This window comes from Tachypleus tridentatus, chromosome 12 (assembly GCF_004210375.1).
Source record: "Tachypleus tridentatus isolate NWPU-2018 chromosome 12, ASM421037v1, whole genome shotgun sequence".
NCBI classification, from domain to species: domain Eukaryota; kingdom Metazoa; phylum Arthropoda; class Merostomata; order Xiphosura; family Limulidae; genus Tachypleus; species Tachypleus tridentatus.
Genome location: NC_134836.1, coordinates 62,960,973 through 62,977,336, shown reverse-complemented (window position 1 = coordinate 62,977,336; position 16,364 = coordinate 62,960,973). Strand labels below are relative to the sequence as shown.

General features: G+C 30.6%; 1 protein-coding gene across 1 annotated transcript in view; it reads left to right on the top strand.

Moving 5' to 3' along the window:
• LOC143233413 (synaptogenesis protein syg-2-like) overlaps positions 1–16,364 on the top strand; it is a 137,691-nt gene that overhangs the window by 79,432 nt on the left and 41,895 nt on the right. The window contains exons 2-3 of the mRNA XM_076469625.1: positions 13,705–14,040; positions 15,323–15,433. Coding sequence (XP_076325740.1) covers positions 13,705–14,040; positions 15,323–15,433 — 447 coding nt within the window. The remainder of the gene's footprint in view (positions 1–13,704; positions 14,041–15,322; positions 15,434–16,364) is intronic.

Sequence of the window (16,364 nt, the reverse complement as noted above, 5' to 3'; positions counted from 1 at the left end):
ATACACAGTTAAATCTGTTTTATCAGGTGTGATGAGCTGGTTAGATATTATACACAGTTAAATCTGTTTTATCAGGTGTGATGGTTTTATATTATACACAGTTAAATCTGTTTTATCAGGTGTGATGGTTAGATATTATACACAGTTAAATCTGTTTTATCAGGTGTGATGAGCTGGTTAGATATTATACACAGTTAAATCTGTTTTATCAGGTGTGATGAGCTGGTTAGATATTATACACAGTTAAATCTGTTTTATCAGGTGTGATGAGCTGGTTAGATATTATACACAGTTAAATCTGTTTTATCAGGTGTGATGAGCTGGTTAGATATTATACACAGTTAAATCTGTTTTATCAGGTGTGATGAGCTGGTTAGATATTATACACAGTTAAATCTGTTTTATCAGGTGTGATGAGCTGGTTAGATATTATACACAGTTAAATCTGTTTTATCAGGTGTGATGAGCTGGTTAGATATTATACACAGTTAAATCTGTTTTAGCAGGTGTGATGAGCTGGTTAGATATTATACACAGTTAAATCTGTTTTATCAGGTTGATGAGTTTGTTAGATATTATACACAGTTAAATCTGTTTTATCAGGTTGATGAGCTGGTTAGATATTATACACAGTTAAATCTGTTTTATCAGGTGTGATGAGTTGGTTAGATATTATACACAGTTAAATCTGTTTTATCAGGTTGATGAGTTGGTTAGATATTATACACAGTTAAATCTGTTTTATCAGGTTGATGAGCTGGTTAGATATTATACACAGTTAAATCTGTTTTATCAGGTGTGATGAGCTGGTTAGATATTATACACAGTTAAATCTGTTTTATCAGGTTGATGAGCTGGTTAGATATTATACACAGTTAAATCTGTTTTATCAGGTGTGATGAGCTTGGTTAGATATTATACACAGTTAAATCTGTTTTATCAGGTGTGATGAGCTGGTTAGATATTATACACAGTTAAATCTGTTTTATCAGGTGTGATGAGCTGGTTAGATATTATACACAGTTAAATCTGTTTTATCAGGTGTGATGAGCTGGTTAGATATTATACACAGTTAAATCTGTTTTATCAGGTGTGATGAGCTGGTTGGTTAGATATTATACACAGTTAAATCTGTTTTATCAGGTGTGATGAGCTGGTTAGATATTATACACAGTTAAATCTGTTTTATCAGGTGTGATGAGCTGGTTAGATATTATACACAGTTAAATCTGTTTTATCAGGTGTGATGAGCTGGTTAGATATTATACACAGTTAAATCTGTTTTATCAGGTGTGATGAGCTGGTTAGATATTATACACAGTTAAATCTGTTTTATCAGGTTGATGAGTTGGTTAGATATTATACACAGTTAAATCTGTTTTATCAGGTTGATGAGCTGGTTAGATATTATACACAGTTACATCTGTTTTATCAGGTGTGATGAGTTGGTTAGATATTATACACAGTTAAATCTGTTTTATCAGGTTGATGAGCTGGTTAGATATTATACACAGTTAAATCTGTTTTATCAGGTTGATGAGCTGGTTAGATATTATACACAGTTAAATCTGTTTTATCAGGTTGATGAGCTGGTTAGATATTATACACAGTTAAATCTGTTTTATCAGGTTGATGAGCTGGTTAGATATTATACACAGTTAAATCTGTTTTATCAGGTTGATGAGTTTGTTAGATATTATACACAGTTAAATCTGTTTTATCAGGTTGATGAGCTGGTTAGATATTATACACAGTTAAATCTGTTTTATCAGGTTGATGAGCTGGTTAGATATTATACACAGTTAAATCTGTTTTATCAGGTTGATGAGCTGGTTAGATATTATACACAGTTAAATCTGTTTTATCAGGTGTGATGAGTTGGTTATATATTATGCCCAGTTAAATCTGTTTTATCACGTTGATGAGCTGGTTAGATATTATACACAGTTACATCTGTTTTATCAGGTGTGATGAGCTGGTTAGATATTATACACAGTTAAATCTGTTTATCAGGTTGATGAGCTGGTTAGATATTATACACAGTTAAATCTGTTTTATCAGGTGTGATGAGCTGGTTAGATATTATACACAGTTAAATCTGTTTTATCAGGTGTGATGAGCTGGTTAGATATTATACACAGTTAAATCTGTTTTATCAGGTTGATGAGCTGGTTAGATATTATACACAGTTAAATCTGTTTTATCAGGTTGATGAGCTGGTTAGATATTATACACAGTTAAATCTGTTTTATCAGGTGTGATGAGCTGGTTAGATATTATACACAGTTAAATCTGTTTTATCAGGTGTGATGAGCTGGTTAGATATTATACACAGTTAAATCTGTTTTATCAGGTTGATGATCTGGTTAGATATTATACACAGTTAAATCTGTTTTATCAGGTTGATGAGCTGGTTAGATATTATACACAGTTAAATCTGTTTTATCAGGTGTGATGAGTTGGTTAGATATTATACACAGTTAAATCTGTTTTATCAGGTTGATGAGCTGGTTAGATATTATACACAGTTACATCTGTTTTATCAGGTGTGATGAGTTGGTTAGATATTATACACAGTTAAATCTGTTTTATCAGGTTGATGAGCTGGTTAGATATTATACACAGTTAAATCTGTTTTATCAGGTTGATGAGCTGGTTAGATATTATACACAGTTACATCTGTTTTATCAGGTGTGATGAACTGGTTAGATATTATACACAGTTAAATCTGTTTTATCAGGTGTGATGAGCTGGTTAGATATTATACACAGTTAAATCTGTTTTATCAGGTGTGATGAGTTGGTTAGATATTATACACAGTTAAATCTGTTTTATCAGGTTGATGAGCTGGTTAGATATTATACACAGTTAAATCTGTTTTATCAGGTGTGATGAGCTGGTTAGATATTATACACAGTTAAATCTGTTTTATCAGGTGATGATGAGTTAAATCTGTTATCATATGAGTTGGTTAGATATATACACAGTTAAATCTGTTTTATCAGGTTGATGAGCTGGTTAGATATTATACACAGTTAAATCTGTTTTATCAGGTGTGATGAGGTTGGTTAGATATTATACACAGTTAAATCTGTTTTATCAGGTGTGATGAGTTTGGTTAGATATTATACACAGTTAAATCTGTTTTATCAGGTTGATGAGTTGGTTAGATATTATACACAGTTAAATCTGTTTTATCAGGTTGATGAGCTTGTTAGATATTATACACAGTTAAATCTGTTTTATCAGGTTGATGAGCTGGTTAGATATTATACACAGTTAAATCTGTTTTATCAGGTTGATGAGCTGGTTAGATATTATACACAGTTAAATCTGTTTTATCAGGTGTGATGAGCTGGTTAGATATTATACACAGTTAAATCTGTTTTATCAGGTGTGATGAGCTTGTTAGATATTATACACAGTTAAATCTGTTTTATCAGGTGTGATGAGCTGTTTAGATATTATACACAGTTAAATCTGTTTTATCAGGTGTGATGAGCTGGTTAGATATTATACACAGTTAAATCTGTTTTATCAGGTGTGATGAGCTGGTTAGATATTATACACAGTTAAATCTGTTTTATCAGGTGTGATGAGCTGGTTAGATATTATACACAGTTAAATCTGTTTTATCAGGTGTGATGAGCTGGTTAGATATTATACACAGTTAAATCTGTTTTATCAGGTGTGATGAGCTGGTTAGATATTATACACAGTTAAATCTGTTTTATCAGGTGTGATGAGCTGGTTAGATATTATACACAGTTAAATCTGTTTTATCAGGTGTGATGAGCTGGTTAGATATTATACACAGTTAAATCTGTTTTATCAGGTTGATGAGCTGGTTAGATATTATACACAGTTAAATCTGTTTTATCAGGTGTGATGAGCTGGTTAGATATTATACACAGTTAAATCTGTTTTATCAGGTGTGATGAGCTGGTTAGATATTATACACAGTTAAATCTGTTTTATCAGGTTGATGAGCTGGTTAGATATTATACACAGTTAAATCTGTTTTATCAGGTTGATGAGCTGGTTAGATATTATACACAGTTAAATCTGTTTTATCAGGTTGATGAGTTTGTTATATTATACACAGTTAAATCTGTTTTATCAGGTTGATGAGCTGGTTAGATATTATACACAGTTAAATCTGTTTTATCAGGTGTGATGAGTTGGTTAGATATTATACACAGTTAAATCTGTTTTATCAGGTGTGATGAGCTGGTTAGATATTATACACAGTTAAATCTGTTTTATCAGGTGTGATGAGCTGGTTAGATATTATACACAGTTAAATCTGTTTTATCAGGTGTGATGAGCTGGTTAGATATTATACACAGTTAAATCTGTTTTATCAGGTGTGATGAGCTGGTTAGATATTATACACAGTTAAATCTGTTTTATCAGGTGTGATGAGCTGGTTAGATATTATACACAGTTAAATCTGTTTTATCAGGTGTGATGAGCTGGTTAGATATTATACACAGTTAAATCTGTTTTAGCAGGTGTGATGAGCTGGTTAGATATTATACACAGTTAAATCTGTTTTATCAGGTTGATGAGTTTAGATATTATACACAGTTAAATCTGTTTTATCAGGTGTGATGAGTTGGTTAGATATTATACACAGTTAAATCTGTTTTATCAGGTTTGATGAGTTTGTTATATATTATGCCCAGTTAAATCTGTTTTATCAGGTTGATGAGCTGGTTAGATATTATACACAGTTAAATCTGTTTTATCAGGTTGATGAGCTTGTTAGATATATTATACACAGTTAAATCTGTTTTATCAGGTTGATGAGCTGGTTAGATATTATACACAGTTAAATCTGTTTTATCAGGTGTGATGAGTTGGTTATATATTATGCCCAGTTAAATCTGTTTTATCACGTTGATGAGCTGGTTAGATATTATTACAGTTACATCTGTTTTATCAAATGTAATGAGTTGGTTAGATATTATACACAGTTAAATCTGTTTTATCAAGTGTGATGAGCTGGTTAGATATTATACACAGTTAAATCTGTTTTATCAGGTGTGATGAGCTGGTTAGATATTATACACAGTTAAATCTGTTTTATCAGGTGTGATGAGCTGGTTAGATATTATACACAGTTAAATCTGTTTTATCAGGTGTGATGAGCTGGTTAGATATTATACACAGTTAAATCTGTTTTATCAGGTGTGATGAGCTGGTTAGATATTATACACAGTTAAATCTGTTTTATCAGGTGTGATGAGCTGGTTAGATATTATACACAGTTAAATCTGTTTTATCAGGTGTGATGAGCTGGTTAGATATTATACACAGTTAAATCTGTTTTATCAGGTGTGATGAGCTGGTTAGATATTATACACAGTTAAATCTGTTTTATCAGGTGTGATGAGCTGGTTAGATATTATACACAGTTAAATCTGTTTTATCAGGTGTGATGAGCTGGTTAGATATTATACACAGTTAAATCTGTTTTATCAGGTTGATGAGCTGGTTAGATATTATACACAGTTAAATCTGTTTTATCAGGTTGATGAGTTGGTTGGATATTATACACAGTTAAATCTGTTTTATCAGGTTGATGAGCTGGTTAGATATTATACACAGTTAAATCTGTTTTATCAGGTTGATGAGCTGGTTAGATATTATACACAGTTAAATCTGTTTTATCAGGTGTGATGAGTTGGTTAGATATTATACACAGTTAAATCTGTTTTATCAGGTGTGATGAGTTTGTTATATATTATACGCAGTTAAATCTGTTTTATCAGGTGTGATGAGCTGGTTAGATATTATACACAGTTAAATCTGTTTTATCAGGTTGATGAGCTGGTTAGATATTATACACAGTTAAATCTGTTTTATCAGGTGTGATGAGTTGGTTAGATATTATACACAGTTAAATCTGTTTTATCAGGTTGATGAGCTGGTTAGATATTATACACAGTTAAATCTGTTTTATCAGGTTGATGATCTGGTTAGATATTATACACAGTTAAATCTGTTTTATCAGGTGTGATGAGTTTGTTATATATTATACCCAGTTAAATCTGTTTTATCAGGTTGATGAGCTGGTTAGATATTATACACAGTTACATCTGTTTTATCAGTGTGATGAGTTGGTTATTATTATACACAGTTAAATCTGTTTTATCAGGTTGATGAGTTTGTTAGATATTATACACAGTTAAATCTGTTTTATCAGGTGTGATGAACTGGTTAGATATTATACACAGTTAAATCTGTTTTATCAGGTGTGATGAGCTGGTTAGATATTATACACAGTTAAATCTGTTTTATCAGGTGTGATGAGCTGGTTAGATATTATACACAGTTAAATCTGTTTTATCAGGTGTGATGAGCTGGTTAGATATTATACACAGTTAAATCTGTTTTATCAGGTGATGATGAGCTGTTAGATATTATACACAGTTAAATCTGTTTTATCAGGTTGAGCTGGTTAGATATTATACACAGTTAAATCTGTTTTATCAGGTTGATGAGCTGGTTATTATTATACACAGTTAAATCTGTTTTATCAGGTGTGATGAGCTGGTTAGATATTATACACAGTTAAATCTGTTTTATCAGGTGTGATGAGCTGGTTAGATATTATACACAGTTAAATCTGTTTTATCAGGTGTGATGAGCTGGTTAGATATTATACACAGTTAAATCTGTTTTATCAGGTTGATGAGTTTGTTATATATTATACACAGTTAAATCTGTTTTATCAGGTTGATGAGCTGTTTTATCAGTTAGATATTATACACAGTTAAATCTGTTTTATCAGGTGTGATGAGCTGGTTAGATATTATACACAGTTAAATCTGTTTTATCAGGTGTGATGAGCTGGTTAGATATTATACACAGTTAAATCTGTTTTATCAGGTGTGATGAGTTGGTTAGATATTATACACAGTTAAATCTGTTTTATCAGGTGTGATGAGCTGGTTAGATATTATACACAGTTAAATCTGTTTTATCAGGTGTGATGAGCTGGTTAGATATTATACACAGTTAAATCTGTTTTATCAGGTGTGATGAGCTGGTTAGATATTATACACAGTTAAATCTGTTTTATCAGGTGTGATGAGCTGGTTAGATATTATACACAGTTAAATCTGTTTTATCAGGTGTGATGAGCTGGTTAGATATTATACACAGTTAAATCTGTTTTATCAGGTGTGATGAGCTGGTTAGATATTATACACAGTTAAATCTGTTTTAGCAGGTGTGATGAGCTGGTATGATATTATACACAGTTAAATCTGTTTTATCAGGTTGATGAGTTTGGTTAGATATTATACACAGTTAAATCTGTTTTATCAGGTTGATGAGCTGGTTAGATATTATACACAGTTAAATCTGTTTTATCAGGTTTTATGAGTTTGTTATATATTATACACAGTTAAATCTGTTTTATCAGGTTGATGAGCTGGTTAGATATTATACACAGTTAAATCTGTTTTATCAGGTGTGATGAGTTTGTTATATATTATACACAGTTAAATCTGTTTTATCAGGTTGATGAGCTGGTTAGATATTATACACAGTTAAATCTGTTTTATCAGGTGTGATGAGTTTGTTAGATATTATACACAGTTAAATCTGTTTTATCAGGTTGATGAGCTGGTTAGATATTATACACAGTTAAATCTGTTTTATCAGGTGTGATGAGCTGGTTAGATATTATACACAGTTAAATCTGTTTTATCAGGTGTGATGAGCTGGTTAGATATTATACACAGTTAAATCTGTTTTATCAGGTGTGATGAGCTGGTTAGATATTATACACAGTTAAATCTGTTTTATCAGGTTGATGAGCTGGTTAGATATTATACACAGTTAAATCTGTTTTATCAGGTGTGATGAGGTGGTTAGATATTATACACAGTTAAATCTGTTTTAGCAGGTGTGATGAGCTGGTTAGATATTATACACAGTTAAATCTGTTTTATCAGGTGTGATGAGTTTGTTATATATTATACACAGTTAAATCTGTTTTACCAGGTTGATGAGCTGGCTAGATATTATACACAGTTACATCTGTTTTATCAAATGTGATGAGTTTGTTAGATATTATACACAGTTAAATCTGTTTTATCAGGTGTGATGAGCTGGTTAGATATTATACACAGTTAAATCTGTTTTATCAGGTTGATGAGTTTAGATATTATACACAGTTAAATCTGTTTTATCAGGTGTGATGAGCTGGTTAGATATTATACACAGTTAAATCTGTTTTATCAGGTGTGATGAGCTGGTTAGATATTATACACAGTTAAATCTGTTTTATCAGGTGTGATGAGTTGGTTAGATATTATACACAGTTAAATCTGTTTTATCAGGTTGATGAGCTGGTTAGATATTATACACAGTTAAATCTGTTTTATCAGGTTGATGAGTTTAGATATTATTCACAGTTAAATCTGTTTTATCAGGTTGATGAGCTGGTTAGATATTATACACAGTTAAATCTGTTTTATCAGGTTGATGAGCTGGTTAGATATTATACACAGTTAAATCTGTTTTATCAGGTTGATGAGTTTGTTAGATATTATACACAGTTAAATCTGTTTTATCAGGTTGATGAGCTGGTTAGATATTATACACAGTTAAATCTGTTTTATCAGGTGTGATGAGTTGGTTAGATATTATACACAGTTAAATCTGTTTTATCAGGTTGATGAGCTTGTTAGATATATTATACACAGTTAAATCTGTTTTATCAGGTTGATGAGCTGGTTAGATATTATACACAGTTAAATCTGTTTTATCAGGTTGATGAGTTTGTTAGATATTATACACAGTTAAATCTGTTTTATCAGGTGTGATGAGCTGGTTAGATATTATACACAGTTAAATCTGTTTTATCAGGTTGATGAGCTGGTTAGATATTATACACAGTTAAATCTGTTTTATCAGGTTGATGAGCTTGTTAGATATTATACACAGTTAAATCTGTTTTATCAGGTTGATGAGCTGGTTAGATATTATACACAGTTAAATCTGTTTTATCAGGTTGATGAGCTGGTTAGATATTACACAGTTAAATCTGTTTTATCAGGTGTGATGAGCTGGTTAGATATTATACACAGTTAAATCTGTTTTATCAGGTGTGATGAGCTGGTTAGATATTATACACAGTTAAATCTGTTTTATCAGGTGTGATGAGCTGGTTAGATATTATACACAGTTAAATCTGTTTTATCAGGTGTGATGAGCTGGTTAGATATTATACACAGTTAAATCTGTTTTATCAAGTGTGATGAGCTGGTTAGATATTATACACAGTTAAATCTGTTTTAGCAGGTGTGATGAGCTGGTTAGATATTATACACAGTTAAATCTGTTTTATCAGGTTGATGAGTTTGTTAGATATTATACACAGTTAAATCTGTTTTATCAGGTTGATGAGCTGGTTAGATATTATACACAGTTAAATCTGTTTTATCAGGTGTGATGAGTTGGTTAGATATTATACACAGTTAAATCTGTTTTATCAGGTTGATGAGCTGGTTAGATATTATACACAGTTAAATCTGTTTTATCAGGTTGATGTGTTTGTTATATATTATACACAGTTAAATCTGTTTTATCAGGTTGATGAGCTGGTTAGATATTATACACAGTTAAATCTGTTTTATCAGGTGTGATGAGTTTGTTATATATTATGCCTGTTTTATCAGTTTAAATCTGTTTTATCAGGTTGATGAGCTGGTTAGATATTATACACAGTTAAATCTGTTTTATCAGGTGTGATGAGCTGGTTAGATATTATACACAGTTAAATCTGTTTTATCAGGTGTGATGAGCTGGTTAGATATTATACACAGTTAAATCTGTTTTATCAGGTGTGATGAGCTGGTTAGATATTATACACAGTTAAATCTGTTTTATCAGGTTGATGAGCTGGTTAGATATTATACACAGTTAAATCTGTTTTATCAGGTTGTGAGCTGATATTATACACAGTTAAATCTGTTTTATCAGGTTATGAGGTGGTTATATTATACACAGTTAAATCTGTTTTATCAGGTTGATGAGCTGGTTAGATATTATACACAGTTAAATCTGTTTTATCAGGTGTGATGAGTTGGTTAGATATTATACACAGTTAAATCTGTTTTATCAGGTTGATGAGCTGGTTAGATATTATACACAGTTAAATCTGTTTTATCAGGTGTGATGAGCTGGTTAGATATTATACACAGTTAAATCTGTTTTATCAGGTTGATGAGCTGGTTAGATATTATACACAGTTAAATCTGTTTTATCAGGTTGATGAGCTGGTTAGATATTATACACAGTTAAATCTGTTTTATCAGGTGTGATGAGCTGGTTAGATATTATACACAGTTAAATCTGTTTTATCAGGTTGATGAGTTTAGATATTATTCACAGTTAAATCTGTTTTATCAGGTTGATGAGCTGGTTAGATATTATACACAGTTAAATCTGTTTTATCAGGTTGATGAGCTGGTTAGATATTATACACAGTTAAATCTGTTTTATCAGGTTGATGTGTTTGTTATATATTATACACAGTTAAATCTGTTTTATCAGGTTGATGAGCTGGTTATATATTATACACAGTTAAATCTGTTTTATCAAATGTGATGAGTTGGTTAGATATTATACACAGTTAAATCTGTTTTATCAGGTTGATGAGCTTGTTAGATATATTATACACAGTTAAATCTGTTTTATCAGGTTGATGAGCTGGTTAGATATTATACACAGTTAAATCTGTTTTATCAGGTTGATGTGTTTGTTATATATTATACACAGTTTAATCTGTTTTATCAGGTGTGATGAGCTGGTTAGATATTATACACAGTTAAATCTGTTTTATCAGGTTGATGAGGTGGTTAGATATTATACACAGTTAAATCTGTTTTATCATGTTGATGAGCTTGTTAGATATATTATACTCAGTTAAATCTGTTTTATCAGGTTTATGAGCTGGTTAGATATTATACACAGTTAAATCTGTTTTATCAGGTTTATGAGTTGGTTAGATATTATACACAGTTAAATCTGTTTTATCAGGTTGATGAGCTGGTTAGATATTATACACAGTTACATCTGTTTTATCAGGTGTGATGAGTTGGTTAGATATTATACACAGTTAAATCTGTTTTATCAGGTTGATGAGCTGGTTAGATATTATACACAGTTAAATCTGTTTTATCAGGTTGATGAGCTGGTTAGATATTATACACAGTTAAATCTGTTTTATCAGGTTGATGAGCTGGTTAGATATTATACACAGTTAAATCTGTTTTATCAGGTGTGATGAGTTGGTTAGATATTATACACAGTTACATCTGTTTTATCAGGTGTGATGAGTTGGTTAGATATTATACACAGTTAATTGTGTCTTTTTTGCTTTGATTTAACTGGTTATATAATTTACTTGTTTTTCCACGGGATGTTAGATTTGGTAACTTTATTTTGAAAATTAATCAATGACTTTTACATGCTACGACATTACACTATGTTTTGGGTTAGGGTGCGCGACACCCCATCTGAAGGTTTTGGGATCGAATTATGTTACTTAACATACTTCCGATATCAGTTTTTGAGGAGTTGAAATACAACTATCAATGCTATCATTTGTTACGGCAAATACCAAATTTATCTACCTTAATTTTATCGAAAGATAAAGGTTGTCATTTATTACCAGATTTTAGTTGCATAGAATTGTGTTTGAGAAATTTTCATCGATGGTTTTTATTATTGTTTCCTAATTTCTCTGAAACTGAGTGTTTATTATGGATAATACTATATTATTTTTAAAATAACCTTAATTTAAGTCACTAATGAATATTGTAGATATTTGTATTTTATATGATGTTTAATATCTAGAAGGGGAAGATAATTTAAGAATTTATATCTTAAAATGTCGTTATGCTTAGGATAGCCCGACTAGTTTAATAGCTGAAACTGAGTCATCTCGCTAAGTACCTTAACGAGTTCACATTTGTTTACTGTTTTATTCAAAAATTGCCAGAAATGCTCTGAGTATGATAAAGTTCTTTATTAACAAATATATAAATAACGTTAAGGAAGTTTCGTTAGATAGCTGTTGTTTGGAGGAATTATTTCACTTTCAAATCTGTTATCTTACATCATAGGTGTATTAGGTTTATTTATTTAAATCTTTTTAGCAAATAAAGGATTATTAATTTATTAGGCAGGAGGTAACAAGGCCTATGTAGGGGTGACTTGGATAGCTTATGGAGATGACATTTTAAACATCTCCTCAATGGGTCATCAGAACTTTACAATACTCTAGATTTTTTTTTATAACAATACCTAAGTAATGACCGAGTCACAAGTACTGGAAATGTTTATTAACAAATCAGTGATGACGAGAAAAACCCCTTGCAGGGAAAGGTATTTTTATAAAAAGGCTGGTTTGGGTTGAGAAACATTTTATGTAGAGGAGCGAACAACGTTTCTTCGAAGAAGGTCGAAACGTTTTTACATATATAATTTTGTTTGTAAAGAAATGTCTGTTAATATAACAGTAAAAAGTCTCAACTTCCTGTTATTCTCTCTTGCGTTTCTTTTTTAGTAGATAACACTATGTAACACAAATTTTGTTCCTGGACACTATGTGTTATTTCTTAATTGCTTATGTTGTAAAAGTACAGAAGATGGTCATTATTCCCTTCCAATTTTACTTTTGTGACCTGGATAATGAAATTTAGAAATTAACCTATTTTATATGTAAAAACGGGCAAATTTGCACATTTTCATTTACATAAGGTCTGAATAAAACAAGATATGAATAAAGATTTACATGTATTTATACTAAAGTTATACAGAAATGTCTAGAAGTGAGTAGTTTTTCGAGATTTGCGACTGTAATGTAAATCACTTTAACGTATCAGCACCCAAATATAATCTCCCATCATGTTTTCGTTATACGCTCTCAGGTCACAAAAACAAAGTTTGAAGAGAAAAATAGGTCTTTTCTATTTACTTTAGGCATAAGCAATTGTGAAATAACATTTTTGCCCAAGAACAAGAAAACATAGTGTAATAAGTCAAAAACCAGCACAATGGTGCCAACTAGTTTCACAGAAGTGACATAGTTTTAAACGGTGTATCCACTTTTATATGAATTATTAATAACGAGCAATAATTAAAACAAAGGTAATGATTCTAGTGTAAATTATGTTATCATTAGTTTTATTACATAAATGTTGTATTACTGTAATCTCTTAACTACAGGATGTAACAGGAAATGTCAGCTAATAATAAATAAACAATAATTATTACAGTTGGACCTAATTGTATTCAGAAGTTACTTATAAATACAATCTTCCTATGTCTGTTAAAACTCTGTTAAAACAAACGAGGAAATAAAACCTTTAATGAAGGAGGTAGATGTAAGAATGGCTAACATTAATAATTCAAAAACAATGCAAACAAGATGGTAGGGATGACGTTTGTATCGTCTCTACGTAATAGCACAAGCAACAATTAACGTGTAACAATATCTACAACTATTAAATCACAACTGAGTTTAGTTCATCCTGGTTTTGTCTGTTGTTATTCTGTGTCTGGGTTGTCATATAATAAACATAAAGGTTTCATTTTTGTTTAGCTGACTCTGTTTTACAGTATTTCATATAATACAAAACCGTTACAAGTAACATGAATGTCTATACTATTTTACAGCTTTCCAGAACATTAAAGCAATCGTAGGACGAGCCGCAACTCTTCCCTGCAATGTTAGATTTCCTGAGAAAAAGGAAGACATTGCCCTAGTGCTGTGGTTCAGGGACAACTCAGGTGTTCCTGTTTACAGTTTCGATGCCCGTTCCGGCTCATTTTATAAATCAACACATTTTACAGACGACCCTCTAGGTTCACGAGCTCACTTCGACATCAACTACAAACCTCCAGTTTTAAAAATCGAAAATCTTACAAAAGACGACGAAGGACAATACGAGTGTCGAGTGGATTATCGAAAAGCAAGAACCGAGAAATGGAGAATATTACTGAGTATCATTGGTAAAACGATTTATCTATTGTAATACTGTTGTAAACATTGACAGTAACAAGTTACGTATTATCTATTATTTATTATCTACACTCTAATTATTGTAATATTGTTGTAAACATTAACTGTAACAAGTTACGTTGTGGTATTATCTATTATTTATTATCTACACTCTAATTATTGTAATATTGTTCTAAACATTAACAGTAACAAGTTACGTTGTGGTATTATCTATTATTCATGACCAACACTCTAATTATTGTAATATTGTTGTAAACATTAACAGTAACAAGTTACGTTGTGGTATTATCTATTATTCATGATCTACACTCTAATTATTGTAATATTGTTGTAAACATTGACAGTAACAAGTTACGTTGTGGTATTATCTATTATTCATGATCAACACTCTAATTATTGTAATATTGTTGTAAACATTGACAATCTATTCTTCACAAGTTACGTTGTTGGTATTATCTATTATTCATGATCTCATGACTATTATTCATGACACTCTAATTATTGTAATATTGTTGTAAACTCTAATTATTGTAATATTGTTGTAAACATTAACAGTAACAAGTTATATGGTGGTATTATTTATTCTTCAAGGTCAACACTTTATTTATTTTAATATTGTTTTAAACATGAACTGTTATACCTTACATGGTGGTATTATGTATTATTTACGATCAACAATTTCCTTATTTTTCTTAATTAGTAGTATTTGATTGGTGAAAATGTATCTCGTCTATGGAAAGCTACGACTAGAGATAACGACAAACGAATTAAACAAAAACTACTGAACATGATTTAACTTAGTTTTTAATTAACCCTTCAGCAGGTAATTATACTGAGTATTAAGTTTAATCTATGTTAGCTATTACAATAAGTTTGAAATGTTACTATGTGGGTTGAAATTATTATCATAACATTATACAATCAGAACTAGTAATTGTTTGATTGAATTCGGATATTAGTGAAATATCGTTTCCGTAATAATATATCATGATATTAACGAATAAAGGAAATCTAAATTAATTCAAAATTCATTTTATTATCAATAAAAATCAGTTAAAATCCGTAAGAATTAAATATATAAAAATATTAACATATTTACAACATTACAGTATTAACAATGTTACAATATTTACAATGCTAGTTAAATAAAATACAAGTATGCTAGTTTATCAGCTTTCACCTCGCTGTATGGTGTTGTTATAAATGTATAATTATCAGTTTAACAAAATCTATTTTGAAGGGAAAATATTGTTAACGTTATACATTGTACAGTGCCTCCAAAAAGTGTAATCATAATGGACGAAAATGGACAACATCTCCAGGGACTGGTTGGACCATTTCACGAAGGATCAGTTTTGTTTTTAACGTGCGAAGCTGATGGAGGTATATACAGTTAATCAGTTCTTTTAATATTGTATTTTTTTTAATGTAGAGTTATGAAATGAAAAGCAGAATATAATTCAGTTACATTAAGATATTTGTCAATGTACACTGTATGAGGGTAAAACATGCGAAGATGAACACTTTCTTCATTGTTTGTAACACAAATAAACAGGTAATTAGATAATAGAACAAAACATAGGTCGTCATTGTTAAAGTTATATTGTGTAGTAAAGTAAATACAAACAATATTGTTTCTGTATAACTACAAGTCGATAACTTAATATTTGTTTCTATTGTTTATGCAGAACAAATGGTTCACTGATTTTAATAACAAAATATAATGTTCCTAATACTAGAAACATTTTATAATGAATACTTCTGATTTAGTCTAAGGAATTTGCATGACATGAGTTCGAACCCTTGTCACCGAACATGTTTGCCCTTTCATCTGTAAAAACTTTATAATTTTACAGTGAATCTCACTATCAATTGACAAAGTGAAGTCCGAGAGTTGACAGTGAATGGTGTTGACTTGCTAGGTATCCTCTGACTTAATACTGTTAAATTAGGCGCGATTAACACAGATAGTCTAGTAACTTACTCGAAATTCAAAGCAAACCAACCTTATTTATGAGGTTTTTAATTTATCTATATTGTAGACTAAGTTAATTCTAGCAATACCATAATACGCACGTAAATTGGTTCAGTTTACTATACAGTGAGATTTTAAGAATATAAGTGTATTTCTTTGATTTGTTGATCGAAATGAAAACTTTTACGTGACTCTCAATAGAAGGTTCCAGTTTATTTAAGCGACCTGAATGATAACCTTATCGTTTTGTGCTGTGATAGTTTTGAAGACAACATTCCTGTAAATTTCAGTAATGTTTGTTTCCAGATAATTTCGAAGGAAAGTTCTCATGGGTGATAA